The sequence below is a fragment of the Furipterus horrens genome, unplaced genomic scaffold (genome assembly GCF_987537825.1).
Source record: "Furipterus horrens unplaced genomic scaffold, mFurHor1.1.pri manual_scaffold_2, whole genome shotgun sequence".
Taxonomy (NCBI): domain Eukaryota; kingdom Metazoa; phylum Chordata; class Mammalia; order Chiroptera; family Furipteridae; genus Furipterus; species Furipterus horrens.
The window spans coordinates 77,556,568-77,572,668 of NW_028327172.1; the positions used below are offsets into that span (position 1 = coordinate 77,556,568).

The window sequence follows — 16,101 nt, forward strand, 5'->3', positions numbered from 1 at the left end:
ACAGTGATGTTTCTCTTCCTCTCTTTCTCCTTTCCCTTCTCTCTAAAAATAAATAAATAAATAAATAAATAAAATTGTTAAAAAAAAATGCCACCACATTAAGAGATGCACTAAACTCAAAATGTGTGAGGCTGTTTTGCCAGTGAAACATGGCACACTGTTCTACAGGTAGTGTTTTTTATAAGTAGAAAGAACACATCATAAATTAATAAAAAATATAGCAAATAAATAAACCAGTAACACAGTCACTTATCATTATCAAATATTACGTACTGTATGTGCTATGCTTTTGCACACTCATGATTGCATGTGATATACTTTCATAAGACTGGCAGCAAAGTAGGTTTGTTTATACCGCCATCAATCATCACAAACACATGAATAATGTGTTGCGCTATGATAACTACAATGTCACTAGGCACCAGAAAATTTTCTCCTCCAATATGATCTTATGGGAGCACCACAGCATATGAGGTCTGTTGTTGACCAAAGCTTCGTTATGCAGTACATGACTGGAATACTCCTTTAAAACCGTGTCGAAGGGGATAAAATTCCCTATGAACAACATATTCACATCACCTTTTCCATGTACTATTCATACTGCACAGGATATATTATGCAACAGACATGCTTTGGGAACATCTATAAAGTTCTAGGAATGCTAAAGAAGATGTCACTCCTATTCTACCTGTCCTATTTCAAAGAACAATGAGGGACATTTTAGGAACACCTATGCTTTTCCTGAACAATCACTGTATTTTTATTTTCAAACACTAAATCTTATGCACAATTATAATTTCCTTTTTAACTTGGATATTATTTTTAAAATTTATAAATAATATACTGCATGTGGGATTCTAGGACTTACTTATTTCATTTCACAATTATTTTTCTAAGATTTATTTATGTCATTGGTTTAGCTGTAATTTCATTTATTATTATTACTGTATAGTATTTCATTATGTAAATATAACACAATTTGTTTATTTGGTTTTGGGGACTATTACAAACAGGGCTAGTATGAACATCTCTGTACATATGTCCTGGTATGTCTGTGCACAATTTTCTCTAAGGTATGTTTTTAAGAATAGAATTGTTGTGTCAAATTGTTTTTGTGATTGTATTAATTTACTCTGTCACAAAAAGTGTATAATATCTACATTCTTTTATTCCCACCAGTACTTGGTATTTTTGGATGCCTTCATATTTGCCAGTGTAGTGGGTTAAAATGGTATCTCGTGATATTAATTTGCATTTTAGTTATTAGTAATATTAAATATTCTTTGATATATTTATGGGCCATCCCTGCTTTTTAATTGGAGGGAGAGCAATGAAATATATGTGGCTGAAGCACAATGGAGCAGGAGAAGGGTGGGAGGTGAAGCTAGGAGGTTTCAGAGGTAAAGGGGACTTGATAAATATGAGTGAGCCATGGTAATAACTAGATCACTGTGGTGGCATTTCTATTTGGCGGTGGGGGAGAAAGGGAGAAAAACATCCATTGGTTGCATGCCCCCAACTGAGGTCCTGGCCCGCAACCTAGGCATGTGCTCCGACCGGGAATCGAATCAGGGATCTTTTGGTTTGCAAGCCAATGCTCAATCCACTGAGCCACACCAGCCGAGGCAAAAGCAAAATTCTTAAAATAATGTTATATTTATTTTTAAAATGCAATGATGGTTTACTTTATTGCCAGAGATTTGAGATTAATTCCTAGTGCAATAATTTTAGCAAAATTGCATTGAATGACTTTTATGAACTCAGCAGATGTGGTTATTCATGCTCTGCATCTGCAGTTACTGTGACTCAAATGGTTTTTTATCAGTTATTAGAGAAGTCACAAATTCCTGGTAAAACCATTTTTTTGAAATCAGGCAGCTTAAGATGCTCGTTTCTTTTAGATTTTTCTGTTTGAATACACTAAACTCATATTTCAGGAACATTTTGTTAAGTATAACTTTGCAAATAACACCATCAATATATGTACTCTTATGCACAGTGTATTAATTTCTTACTTCTAACTGTAGACAAATATGCACTTGAGTAATTGTCATATTTTGTGTTCAGTGACCATTTTCACTAAAGCAAGTAGATTATAATATAATTAGCTTATATAATATTGTAACTTACACAATGATTTTATATTTATTTTAAATCTTCACAAGGAAATACTAAGTTTACTAATATTATAAACTTGAGTTTTTATGGTATATAATTTAAAATAAATTTTTCTTAGTTTGAAAAATGGCAATTAAAAGGAAAGAATGAAGCATCTATCTTACTGTTCTTGTGAATTACACTTCACGGTAATGAAAGGCAAGCTGATGAAAGTTCTTTTACTTTCAATTTTATTTTTCAATTATAGTTTCTATTCAGTATTATTTTGGATTAGTTTCAGGTATACAGCATAGTGGTTAGATAATCATATACTTTACAAAGTGTTTCTCCCGATACGTCCAGTACCCACCTGACACCATACATGGTTATTACAATATTATTGACTATATTTCCTGTGCTGTACTTTACATCCCTGTGACTATTCCGTAGCTACCATTTTGTACTTCTTAATTCCTTCACGTTTTTCATTCAGACCTCCAAACCCCCTCCCCTCTGGTAACCATTAGTTTGTTCTCTGTGTCTATGAGTCTGTTTCAATTTTGTTCATTTATTTTGTTTTTCAGACTCCACATATGAGTGAAATCAAATGGTATTTGTCTTTCTCTGACTTATTTCACTTAGTACAATGCCCTCTAGGTCCATCTGTGCTGTTGCAAATGGTAAGATTTCGTTTTTTAAGCCCAGGCAATATTCCCTTTTATATATATATATATATATATATATATATATATATATATATATATATATATATATATATGTGTGTGTGTGTGTGTGTGTGTGTGTGTGTGTGTGTGTGTGTGTGATGAATGCATAAACTGGTATTCACTGACATGTGTAAGCAGTTAATTAACATATTAAAAGTGTGATCTTGGGTAAAATAATAACCACCCTTGGCCTCAATTCCCTCAACTATGAGTCCAACAATAACACCTACATCATAGAATTATTTTGAGAGTGAAATAAGATAATACATGTAAAGTGCTTACCACAAAGCCTATTATAGGAGGCTCAAAAAAATCACAATCATAATTACTATCATCATCAACATCATCATCATCACATCAACATGGAGTAAGAGGATGACAATAGATACACACTGAAGACAAGAATCACAATTTTAAAAGAGATCTACGTAAAGCTAATTGACACAGCTTGGTCTTTAACACGATTGGTGGACTGGTACATCATACTTCAAATAATTTTGGCAATAAAAAATTATATAACTGTTTTGACAGAAAAGGAATTATAAAAACAAATTTTCAATTTCATATTTTCCTCTTTGCTGTTACTCTCTTGACCACATCTGTTTTTTATCCTTTCAAAACATCCTATTTTCTCCTTTCCTCCTATAGCATAATTTCCATATAACTAAATTTTTTCTTTTACTTTTAAATCTAGTAGAAGCCTCTGACTAAAAACTTACAAATAAACCAGGGCAGGCAGTTCTGTGATGCAAAAACCTAAGGAATCAAAAGTGTATACCATTTAAAAGGTCAGGAATACATATTACTAGTCTCCTATAAACTTATAAGTTGATTATTCCTTCTATTTCCTCATTTCTTCTTTCTAAAAAAATGTCAACACTGGCCTGCAGAAATAAATCATACAATGGTAAAAGATGCTCTGATAATGCACTATTGAATATTAAATCAAAGAAATGCCATGATGAAATAAGTGACATTGAAAAATACCTCTTTTATCTCCCAAAAAAAGATATTTCAATATTTTAAAGTCCTGAAGTATTAGAAGTAATAAATAAATTCAGTGAAGTTGCAGAATACATAATTAATAAAGAAACCAGTGGTCTCTCTATCCATTAATAATGAGTATCAGAAGGAGAAATTAAGAAAACAATTTCATTTACAACTGCATTAAAAAAGTAAAGTACCTAGCCAAACAAGACAAAATAGCTGTGCTTTGAAAGCTATAATACACAGATGAAAGAAACTGAAGACAACACAAATAAATGGAAGGATATAACAAGCCCGCGAACGGAAAAACTTAAATCATTAAAATGTCCCGAAAACAAGCTAGAGATTCACTACAATCTTTATCAGAATACCAGCATATTTAATGGAACTAAACAAATACTTTAAAATTTATATGGAACAACAAAAGACCCAGATTAGCCAAAGCCTTCTTGAGAAAGAACAAAGCTGGAGGTATCACACTTCCTCCCTGATTTCAAATTACGTATACTACAAAGCTAGAGTAGTCAAAACAGTGTGACACGGCCATAAAAACAGATACATATATCAATAAAACACAACAGAATAGAAATCTCAGATATTATTTCACACTTATATAATCATTTAATCTATGCCAAAGGAGGCAGGAATATACAGTGGGAAAAAGATAGTCTCCAGTAAATGGTGTTGAGAAAACTGGACAAATACATGCAAAAAAAAAAAATAAAATTAGACCACTTTCTTATACCATATACAAAAATAAACTCAAAATGGATTAAAGATTTAAATGTAAGAGCTTAAATCACAAAACTTCCAGAAGAAAATATAGGCAGTAGACTCTTCAACACTGGTCTTAGCCACAGTTTCTGGGTATGTCTTCTCAGGCAAGGGCAACAAAAGCAAGAATAAACAACTGGAATTACATGAAATCAATAAGCTTTTAGACAGTGAAGGAAACCATCAACAAAAATGGAAAAGACAGCCTATTGAATGGAAGACTATATTTGCAAATAATGTAACCAATACATGGTTAATATCTAACATATGATCTCACTTATATGTGGAATCTAATGAACAAAATAAACTGACAAACAAAATAGAAACAGAGGAATAGCTACAGGGAACAGACAGCTAACACAAGGAAGGGTGGCTGAAGGACTGGATGGAAGACAATAAAGGGATTAACCAGAAAATATATATACATAACACATAGACACAGACAACAGGGTGGTGATAGCCACAAGAAAGGGGAACAGGGCCGAGGTAGAGGTGGGCAAAAGAGGGGAAAATGGGGACAGAAAAGAGACTTTTCTTGGGGTGATGGCCACTTGCTACAGTGTGGAAGTGATGTTTTATTGAGGTGCACACTTGAAACCTGCATGGTTTTGTGAACAAACTGTCATCCCAAAAAATTCAATTAAAAATTTATTGGTAGCAGAAAGGGCCCGTGTGATTGTTGCCTGTATTTTGGCATCCGATGTGCAGGTTATTTGCCTGAGTTTTCAAGTGCAGTGTCTGTCACTGCCATGAACTACACAGGCTTTGTCCAGGGATCTGAAACCACTTTGCAGTCAACATACTCAGACACAAGTGCTCTGACGGCCTGTGATTATGGATATGGAACTTGGAACTCTGGGACAAACAGAGGTTACAAGAATTATGGCTATGGCTATGGCTATGGCCAGGATAACACCACCGACTATGGGTATGGTATGGACACTTCAAACTCTTGAGAAATGCCTTGCTCTGACACAGATGCAAACCCTAGTGCTGTGGGTAGGGCCAGTGCCAATCCCGTTTTGTCCAGAATTAACCAGCACTTAGATATGGTGCCACACTTGGGGACAGACATGATACAAGGAAGCGTGTATGGCTCAGGTGGAGAAAGATATGATTCCTATGAGGCCTGTCACTCAAGGGCTGTCCTGAGTGAGCATGACCTTTACCGGTTGGGCTATGACTATGGTGAACTTGACCCTGAGATGGAAATAGCCTACAAGGGCCAGTATGATGCCTACAGAGACCAGTGTCGCATGTGTGGCAATGACATCTTTGGCCCATGGGCTCTGAGCTGGGTCCAGGACTCCCGGAATAGCTGGCCAATGGCCTCAGGCTATGGGCACATGTGGGAAGACCCATGGGGCTGGGGGCCAGTACATGCCTGGTGCCTCCAGGCTGCCCTCCCTCTTCTCCCAGAACATCTCAAGGAGTCCCTGTACTTACAGTTGCTAACAAATAAGACCTAAGGAACTCATTGTCTCTCTCAGAAATTGAGAAGTTGTTAGCAATGGGTGAACTGAGCTCATCAACTCCCGGGCATTTGCAGCCCACCTGTGCAATCATAGGAGATGAACTAAAGAAGGACTTGAGAAAGTACATGATAAGATAATTAAAGGAAGAAAAATGTTGTGGCAACAGAAAAAGAAAAGATGAATGGTGATACCTCTCATATCTGTGTGCAGTAGGTTTTCTGTGGTCTGATTTTGACAAATGGAAGAGTGTCTACAGCCTGATTTGCCTGCCTGACCTCCTGGATGCTGTTAAAAGCTTTGTTTTTTGAACAGTTAGATGCCCAATTCTATTGTTGCCTTGTGAAGATGAGTAAATGCAGTGCTTCTTAAAATGGTCTCTTCTCCCTACCCTACAAATCTTTTGGTACTACCATTTTGGGAAGCCAAGCAAAGAGTAAATTGACCAGAAAACAGTTTTGGAAATTTGACCTGAAGTTAGTAGTGAAATAAAACTGGAGAAGAAAAAAAAAATTTATTGGTAAATGTGAATTGAATTTTTATGGCTATTTGAAATAAAAGAATATACTTAGTTTTATGTTTGAACATACTTAAGAATCCTTATAATAAGAACAATTTAAATCCAAAGGAAAAACAGTAACAGTGGAATATATGCTGTTAAATAAAATAAAATTTTTAAATAAAAGCTTGTGGGGTCTGTGGTACTAAATAAAATTTAATGTTATTCCTTTTAGGCTCAGTAGCAACATCTTTTCTAAAAGTTAATCTTGTCTTAGGTTACCTGAGAACTGATCATGCGCTGAGATGAGCGAGCAATATTGGCAGGCAGACCAAAGAAACTAGGTTTGTCATCCTCTGGAAGTTTTTCAATGACAGCACGATATTCCTATGTAAAAAAAGTAAAACACAATTTTTCAAAAGATTGAACTTAAAACTTGAAATCATGGAGAATGCATTGTGAAGTATTAAATTATTAGTTATTAGTATGTTACATTTTCTAGATAAATCTTACTTTCAGTCTGTATAATGTTATGTGTAAGAAATATTCTTTGCCATTACTAGTTCCTCATACTTATGTCATTCGATACTATATTTTCCTAACTTCTCTGAATTGATTAAAACAAACATATTTGAGTGGCTATGCCTAGCCTGTAATTATTTTCCTTGTGTGTTCCATTTTATCCAAATAAATATTCCAGCAATCTTTTAATTTATAGAAACTCTTCTATGAGAGCACTGCTTTGTAAATCACTTTATCATAAAGCAATTTCACTGTGTCTTCAGTTAGCTGATGAGTTGTGATGAAATGATTGATAATCCTATCCTTTCATCTCAAGAATTACTGTAAGCATTGCAAAGCCATGATTTGGAAAGAATGAATCTGAACAGTTACTCATAACTCTGGAAGGGTGACTAAGTGTAGACCAACACAATTTATTCAGTTTGGCCCAAAGACGGAAATCATTTTGTTTATTTTCTTGAATAGACAAGTTATTTTAAAGAAAGAATTGCATATGCATCTAAACTGTTCTTGCTGACGTAGGAGCAACAATTCTTGGTGAAGACACTCATCTACTGCTCCCTTCACATCATTATCTTTTCTATCCTTGGCAGCTGTCCCAAATATTTTCAAGGAACCGAGTTCCAGGAAGCCCAGAACCTATAAATACATCAGATTTGGGAGGACATGCTGTACAATCTTTGAAATATTTTCTTTGCTACAGTTCAACATTTGTAAACTTACACAAGGTATTCAAACACAGTGTATACATATGTAAATATGTTTGTATATGTGAGACAAGGTCTGTCCAGAAGGTATCCGGCTATGTAATGTGCAAAACACAGACATTTATTAAAGAAGATACAAGAAAAATTGTACATAGGACAATAACGCCTCAGTTCCCTTCAAAGTAGGCACCTTGGGACCTCACACAGTTTTCACAATCACCATCAGATGCCTCATCATATTTTCCTGAATTTCATCAACAGTATGAAATCTCTGCTTTCAAAGGTGATTTTAGTTGTGGAAAACCCAGAAGCCACAGGGTACCAAATCTGAGCTGTAGGGAGGCTGAATCAACTGGGTGATTTGATGTTTTGCCAAAACTCTGCACAAGACATAATGCATAAGTGGGCACATTGTTGTGATGAAGCTGACAGTCACGTTACCCACAGCTGCAGCCTTCTGAATCATCCAATAGTTTCCATGGAGGAATGTTCAAGCTTAACACAAAATCTGATGCAAATTCATTGCTCTACTTGCTCAGTCATTTTGAATGCGACTCCACACAGTACACATGCTCACTCTATGGTGTCTACTGCCCTCACTGACTAGTACAGGGAAGTTGTCATTGTTCACACATGCGTATTCCAGTCCACTCTCCTTGGCTGCCAGGTTACATTGAAGTCATGCAAACCACTCTCACTTTATTAATAATGGCTGGATTTTTTCCGGACATACCTCACATATGTATGCATTTATAAATGTGTATGTAAAGGTAGGTGTGTGTTTTCCCATCTCCTTGGAAAACTTCTGAATTCTTCCTTCCATCTAGCTCAGTTAGAAAGCTATCCTATAAATTTAAAACTATTATTTTATACACTTTGTTCATTTCAAAATGGCTATGAAATTTTCTCATTTAGACTGGCTAGAGTATTCTCTCTACTTAGGACTATACACTGATATGTTTTCTAAATGATAGCTTCATATCCAAACTGAATTATCCTCACATGGACACAAAAGATTATATAATAAATGAGACCATTTCCATGAAGCACAAAAACAGAAAAAACTACCCTGTTAAATGTAAACAATTGGAACATAAGGAGGACTTATGGGGAGCCAATAATGTTCTGTTTCTTGATCCCAGTGATGTTTATACTAATGTGTTCAATGTATAATAATTCATTGCAATGCACATTTATGATATACTTTTCTATATCAATTTTTATTTTTCAATGTAAACCTCAGCTAATAGAGATGAAAGATTTTTCAGGATACACATCCTGTAATAAATATATGATAAATATGTGATATATTTGTTTGTTCATTCACTGTAAGAGTGCACTCCATACATGCATCACAAAATCCACAATGTCTAGAACAAGGCTAACATTGACCAGCTGTTCAAAGTATATTAATGAATAAATACATAAATGAAAGACTGAAAAACAAAACAGATGGGGTACTCAATAACATAATATGTAAGATATAATAATAATAATAAACTTAATATTGGTTTTAACCTTTTATTTTTTGACAAAGGACTTTTCTTGAAAAATACTGAATTAAAGAAAAATGTACAATACTAAAAGAAAAACTATGTAATTGTGTAATTCATGAAGAAATATAAAATCATTAATACTATGTAATAAAAATATACAAATATAGGTTTGAGGTAAAATACTCTAAAATTAAAGTATTTGGACTATATTTTGTACTATTTTCTGGAAAAGATGACTACATCCAGCAAGTTTCTACAGGATGACTCAAAACAAAAAGCTACATATGGTTAAAATAAATGCACATAAACAAAAATACTGCTATAAAATCCAGATAAAATGAATTTTTATGTTTTTAGAATTGCCTTAAATTTATAAGTCTGCAAGTGAAGACAGAAATTTGTTAAATATATTTGATCTCCTTTATATTATTGAATATATCAGAGCACTCTTATGCCCACTAGGAAACGGCATATTCTCCTATTCCAGATCTTCACAGCAGTCCTACATTTAAAAAATCTTCCTTGGCTACTCCTTTCAAGATTTACTTACACGCTATATACTATGACACCTAACTAGAGGCTGTATATTGGCATAACAAATAATCCATATTTGTGAATGATAATTACTTGTGCATTTGAAAAGAAACAACATATATTTTACAATGTAAGATGTGACTCAAGTATCGATCTGGTAATAGATTGAAAATAATTAATTTTACCTACCAAAATGCTGCAGGATTTTGGTAGAGATAAGGAATATGGAAAAACACTTTTCTTGTTCTTTTGGTTTAATACATCAACTATTGAAGAATTAAAAAACTGTTTCAGGTATGACTGAAGAACTCTAAGGTCAAAATAGTTATCTATACGTCCTCCATGAATAGCATTTTCAAGTATACCATGTACAAATTCCCACTGTACATCTTTGGTACCTATAATTTAAAAAATAGTTTTATTAGTTTCATTTTTAAGCTATTAGAAATATTCTAAAATATATTCTAAAATATTAACTAAATTATAGATTTAAATTATATTTATAGAATATAACTATATATTTAATTAATCTAAATTATTTCTTAAATACTCATTAATAATAATTAATATTTAATAATCACACAATGGCTAATATTTATTGAGATTATTTAATCAGTAAAACTTCCCAAATGTTTTACATTTATAAACTCAAACCTCATAACAAATATAGAACCGTTGATATTATCTAGTTATACAGATGGAACAATTGAGGCATAAGGCGGCTAAGCACCAAAATCAGAAAATCACATACTCCCACAGCTCTGGGCTGAAACAAGGTACACTCAAACCAGCACCATATTCTTATCTGCCACATAATACTGCATCCTTAAATTGAAAATTTCTTTTTTTTTAAATTATTATTATTTTAAATGTTTTATTGATTATGCTGTTACAGTTGTCCCAATTTCTTTTCCCTCTGCTACCCTCTACCCAGTGGCCCCCCTCCCTCCAGTTGTCCCTCCCTTTTAGTCCATGTTCATTGGTTGTGCATAAAGTTCTTCTCAACCTCTTCCTGTCTACTCCATTCCCTCCTACTATGCTTCTTAATTCCTGTACCATCTCCCTCCCTCTCCCACTTCCCCCTCCCTGTTGACCTCCCCCCAATACGTTCCCCATACCTATAATTCTTTTTCCACTCTCGTTGCCTACCTAGTTTGCCTTTGTTTCAATTCCCTAGCTTCTGTTGTTGGTTCTTGTGATGCAGTTTTCATTTTAATGTTCATAGATTTGATCCTCCTTCTAAACAAGTCCCTTTAACATCTCATATAATAGTTTTGGATCTAATGAACTCCTTCAGTTTTGCTTTGTCCTGGAAGCACTTTCTCTGCCCTTCTATTCTGAATGACAGTTTCGCTGGATAGAGTATTCCTGGCTGTAGGTTTTTGATTTTCATTACTTCGAATATTTCTTGCCAGTCCCTTCTTGCCTGCAGGGTCTCCTTTGAGAAATCAGCTGATAGTCTAATTGGGACCCCTTTGTACATAATTCTTTTCTTCTCTCTTGCTGCTTTTAAGATTCTCTCTTTATCTTTAATTTTTGGCAGTTTGATTATAATGTGTCTTGGACTGTTTCTCCCTGGGTCCAGTTTTTCTGGAACTCTCTGTGCTTCCTGGACCTGTACATCTATTTCCTTCCCCAAGTTTGGGAAGTTCTGTTTCATTATTTTTTCACATAATTTTTCTATTTCTAGTTCTTCTTCTTCACCCTCTGGCAATCCTATAATTTGAATGTTCGTTCACTTATACCTGTCCCAGAGGTTTCTGAGCAGCTCCTCATTTTCCTTACTTTTTGTTTCCTCTTTCTGTGCTGGTTGTCTGTTTGTTCCTTCCCTTTGTTCCGATTTGTTGATTTGATCTCTGGATTTTATTTCCTCACCACTTGTCTCATATGTGTTTTCGTTCGTTCCAGTATGACTAGCTTTCATTCCTTCCCTGTCTTGTTCCAAATCTTTTGTTAATTCTGTAAGCTGCTTTATGACTATAGCTCTGAACTGAGACTCAGAAAGATTTCTTATTTGTTCGTCTGTCAGGTCCCACATCCGCTGCCTGGTGACCTGTGTCACCAGGATTTCAATCGTTGTCTGCTTCATTCTGACAGTCCTGTGTTTAGCTTTGCTTCCTGGGCAGGCTATAGGGGGCGGAGCCCTGTGCACTCCTCACTACCTGGTGACCGGTGGCGATCAGTGACCTTTTTCGCCTCACTGTGGCATTTTGTGTGGGGGTAGGGGTCCAAGATGGATTCCTTCCATTACTCTCTGCTGAGAGACTGGGATTCGTGCCCCACCCTCTGGGTCTCACCGTCCAAGGCAATGGGGGGGCTGCCTTTCCCAGCGTTGGAATTGCGAGCTGCAGGGTCTCGACTGCAGCCGGGATTGCTCCCTTGGCGTTTCTCACAGTCCCGCCGCTGTCCCCGCTGCCACCACAAACAGCATGGCTGTTTCTCGCCCCTCCTACCCGTCCGGGCGAGCACCGATGGTTTATAACTTCATATGTTGGGCTTCCATATAGTTTTATTATCTGGAATTTCTGGTTATCTTTTGTTTTCAGGTAGTTGTATTCCTACTTAGTTGTAGAGGGAGCCCGAGCGTGTCAGTCTAAACCTCCATCTTGGCTGGAAGTCTCTTGAAAATTTCTTAATGAACATGTGAAACGTAATTTTATGCAATGATAAACTCAGTTCATACAAAATCTGATTAATGGGGAAACTACTAAAATGCATTCATACTTTATAGTCTTCTCAATGTCATGATTTTTATAGTCAACTGTCCATTTTCTATTCTAATAGAAAAGTAATGTTGTATAAAAAAACCACATGGGACTTTTATATAAACTTTCATTTTGCAATAAAGACATCTTCTTAATCCCAGTTCAGTGATGTTAAAATATAACAATTATATCTGAGGTCTGCAGTAAATGACAGAACCACAATTATATTTAAATTATCTAGTTAACAACACTGCTAGCGTTACTAGTTTAGTTCTATTTAATTAAAAATGTTATAAAGTTCAAAAATAATCACAAAGACTGATGGCAGTGTAACGATTTACCTTCAGGCACAGGTGACTTACTGTCCCCTGCAGAGCTAGGGCCTTACAGGGTACTGGACTAAAGTTGTTTCCCACTTGTATCTTACTACCAACAGTAACCAAGTAGGTATTACAAGGGATTTTACTAGGACTTGCCAATTTTCTAGTTCTGATGTCCAGTAAATAATACACTAGTACTGTGTATGTCATTCACTGATTCATAACTCACCAGGACATTTAAAGACATTAATTAATATACCTTTCAATTTAAAAATACAAACAGCCATCACAGAAAACATTTTATAAAATTTTTTAGAAAATGATATTTTTCTTATACCCAATTGTTCTCAAGACAAGTTTTATTATGTTTAGGATAAAATAAAAGAAAAAGAAAATAAACTATAACAGCAATATTAATAACAGTCAATAATTACTGATAATTTACTCAATATATTAAATGTACTACATGTTATATGCTTTATGTATCTTTTTTCATTTAACTCCTCACAAATTGAATCAACTGAAGTAGTGCCTATTATTGTTCTTATTTTACAGATCAGAAAACTCAGGCTTAAAGGTTAAGAAATTTGTTCCAGGTCGCAAAGCTACATAAGCTCTGTACCAACAGCCCCTATAATTAGAACCCTTTCTCTCTCTTTTTTTGCACTTAATTCTATATATTTGGAGGTCTCTTAACATCAGCAAATTTGTAATCATAAGATTATAGAGTCAAGATTTTAACAATGAGATTTAATATTATTTTAAAGCATCTGCCTCTTAGTCCCAACAACTCCACGGTATAAAAGATATAAAAAAATCACATGACACTATTAATTCTATCACAACCTTGAAATATAACGATAAACCTTTCAATTCCGTGTTTTGGTTTCCTTATCTTAAAAGGGTAATAGTAAATGTACTTATCACTACTGAATTGGACACAAATGGTTAAGATAGTATATTTTATGTGTTTTTGAACACAAAATATTTATAATAAATAGATTAAAGCTAAAAAGGGTGGGGGGCAACAGTAACTTATGCCTCATAGTGGTATTACAAAAATCAAATAAATGTTCAAAAGCAGTTTGGAAAATTACCAAGCTTCCATGCAAGGTAAAGTATTAGCATATATCCTCCAAAAAAGTCTGTATCAAATAAAATACAACAGCTCAGCACAGAATGGAGAAATGATGACTCATGTGTGGAAAAGAACAGGGGTGGTGCTTTTGGAATGTTGGTAATCTGTATATCGATTTGTGGCTAATTATATAGGTTTAATTTATAAAAATTTATTGAATTGCACATTTAATGTGTACTGTTCTGATGTGTAATTCAAAAAGGTTTTTAAATAAAAACTCAGAATACCATTTGGCATTAAATAATAGCTATCACTTGATGAAGTAGAAAGAAGTGAACAGAACCATGATGTGATCTGGACATGAAAGGAATAGAAACTGTCAAGGCACCAGATGTCTGAGGATAAACAACTACATGAATGGTGGTGCCATTTACTAAAATGGGGCGGACTCAGAAAACAGTGGTTTGATAGGGTTGCAAGGGTAGGGGGAGAAGGGAATCAAGAGTTCTATTTAGGACAATTTTTTAAGCTTAAGATTACTATTAACATATTCTCTTTCTAAACCATCATTGTCTAAACTCTAGTGTCCCCTCGCCTTGACTCTGCACAGTAAACTTCAGGGACTGTTTCTGTCTTCAGGAGGCAGAGGGCTGGTGGTGGTCTCAGGAGCTCAGATTATATGGTCTTATTTGCTGCCCTATTTCAATCTATTATTTGTACTTTGATTCCTGATCCCTGCTTAATCATATAATTATGGTTCTAGAGATTCTTGTTACTGACCTTAGTCTACCATTCTCTTGAATTTTAACAGTTCCTTTGAAAGAAAACTGAGTAGTTCAGTTGAAGTCTGAAACTTCTGAAGCCCACAAATTACAATGTCTTACTGGCTTTCTGCCTCCTAACAGCTACAGAGCAATAAGAAATCTTAAAGAGTTATATCAAAAAGAATGACCATGCCCTGGCTGGTGTAGCTCAGATGGTCAGTGAGTCATCCAGTAAACCATAAACTGAAGGGTCACGGGTTTGATTCCTAGTAAAGGCACTGCCTAGGTTGCAGGACTCACAAAAGAAAAGCCAAAAAGCAAATTTTATGAAAGTTAAGACACTTTTGAAAAAACCATGTTGTTAATATGACCTCCAATTTTTTTCTACTAACACTAGGGATAAAAATTTTCATCCTCAAAACTTACCATCAAAGAGCCTGTCAATAATGTTGTACCCAGCCCGAAGATCTGATAAAGAAAACTCATAAAATTTGGTCCAACCCTATAAAAACAAATTTTAAAAATATTAGAGAATTATAAGTAGTTCAAAGATATATATCTATGTATGCATTACTGCCCTTACTACCTTTAAAACAATGCTCAATGCATGCTAAAAAATAGTGAGTTTTTAATAAAATAATAAATCTAAGATAATAGTAATATTTTAAAAGAGATTTATTTTTCTCCATAAGATGCAAACAACTTTATAATACCATAAGAGTTTTTATCACTAAAGTATGTGGAAATACAGTCAGAGAGAGAACAAACTAGCATAAGTAAATTTTGAGTCTACATACTGTATACACATTAAGATAGTTCCTGTAATTTTTAAATTCAGAACTGTGGATTTTATCCACAAATATGAAAAACAGAAAGATAACAAGAAAAGCTTTAAAGGCTCAAAGGCACACAGCATTATTTTTTGTACATTTGACCCACAAAACACTCATATTGGAACTAAATAAAATATAAACCTACAGCTAATAGTTACAATGCTTGAATATAAAGAATATTCACAAAGATCTGTGTGAATATAAAACAATTATAAATAATTTCCATGGGGCTCCCATTAACTGTAACTAACTACATTTATGAATTTAAAAATTTTATGAAATACGTTTATTGTATAAAATTAATACTATATGTCATGCTCTAAGAATAAAAGAATGAACAAAATATAAATCATCCTGCCCCTCATGAAGCTTTCAGTCAAATGTAGAGTGGGAGGGGAAAAATGAAATGTATATAATCAATCTCTCAAATACATGTACCACTAATATGTGTGATGAAAGGAAGATACTTGGTATATACAAGAAGAGGATCTGACATAACCTATGAGGTAAGAGAAAAACATCCAAATGGGCATAGGAGTAGAACTGATGGAAAGACAAAAGTAGATAGATAGTTAGGACAACAAAATT

At 34.5% G+C, this 16,101-nt stretch overlaps 1 protein-coding gene across 1 annotated transcript in view; it reads right to left on the minus strand.

The window, feature by feature from the left end:
* The window catches only part of LOC150018864 (cytoplasmic dynein 2 heavy chain 1), a 283,446-nt gene that overhangs the window by 61,556 nt on the left and 205,789 nt on the right, over positions 1-16,101 (minus strand). The window contains exons 80-82 of the mRNA XM_090265892.1: positions 15,107-15,182; positions 10,003-10,211; positions 6,837-6,941 (exon numbers count right to left, since the gene is read on the minus strand). Of these exons, the coding sequence (XP_090122018.1) occupies positions 6,837-6,941; positions 10,003-10,211; positions 15,107-15,182 (390 nt within the window). The remainder of the gene's footprint in view (positions 1-6,836; positions 6,942-10,002; positions 10,212-15,106; positions 15,183-16,101) is intronic.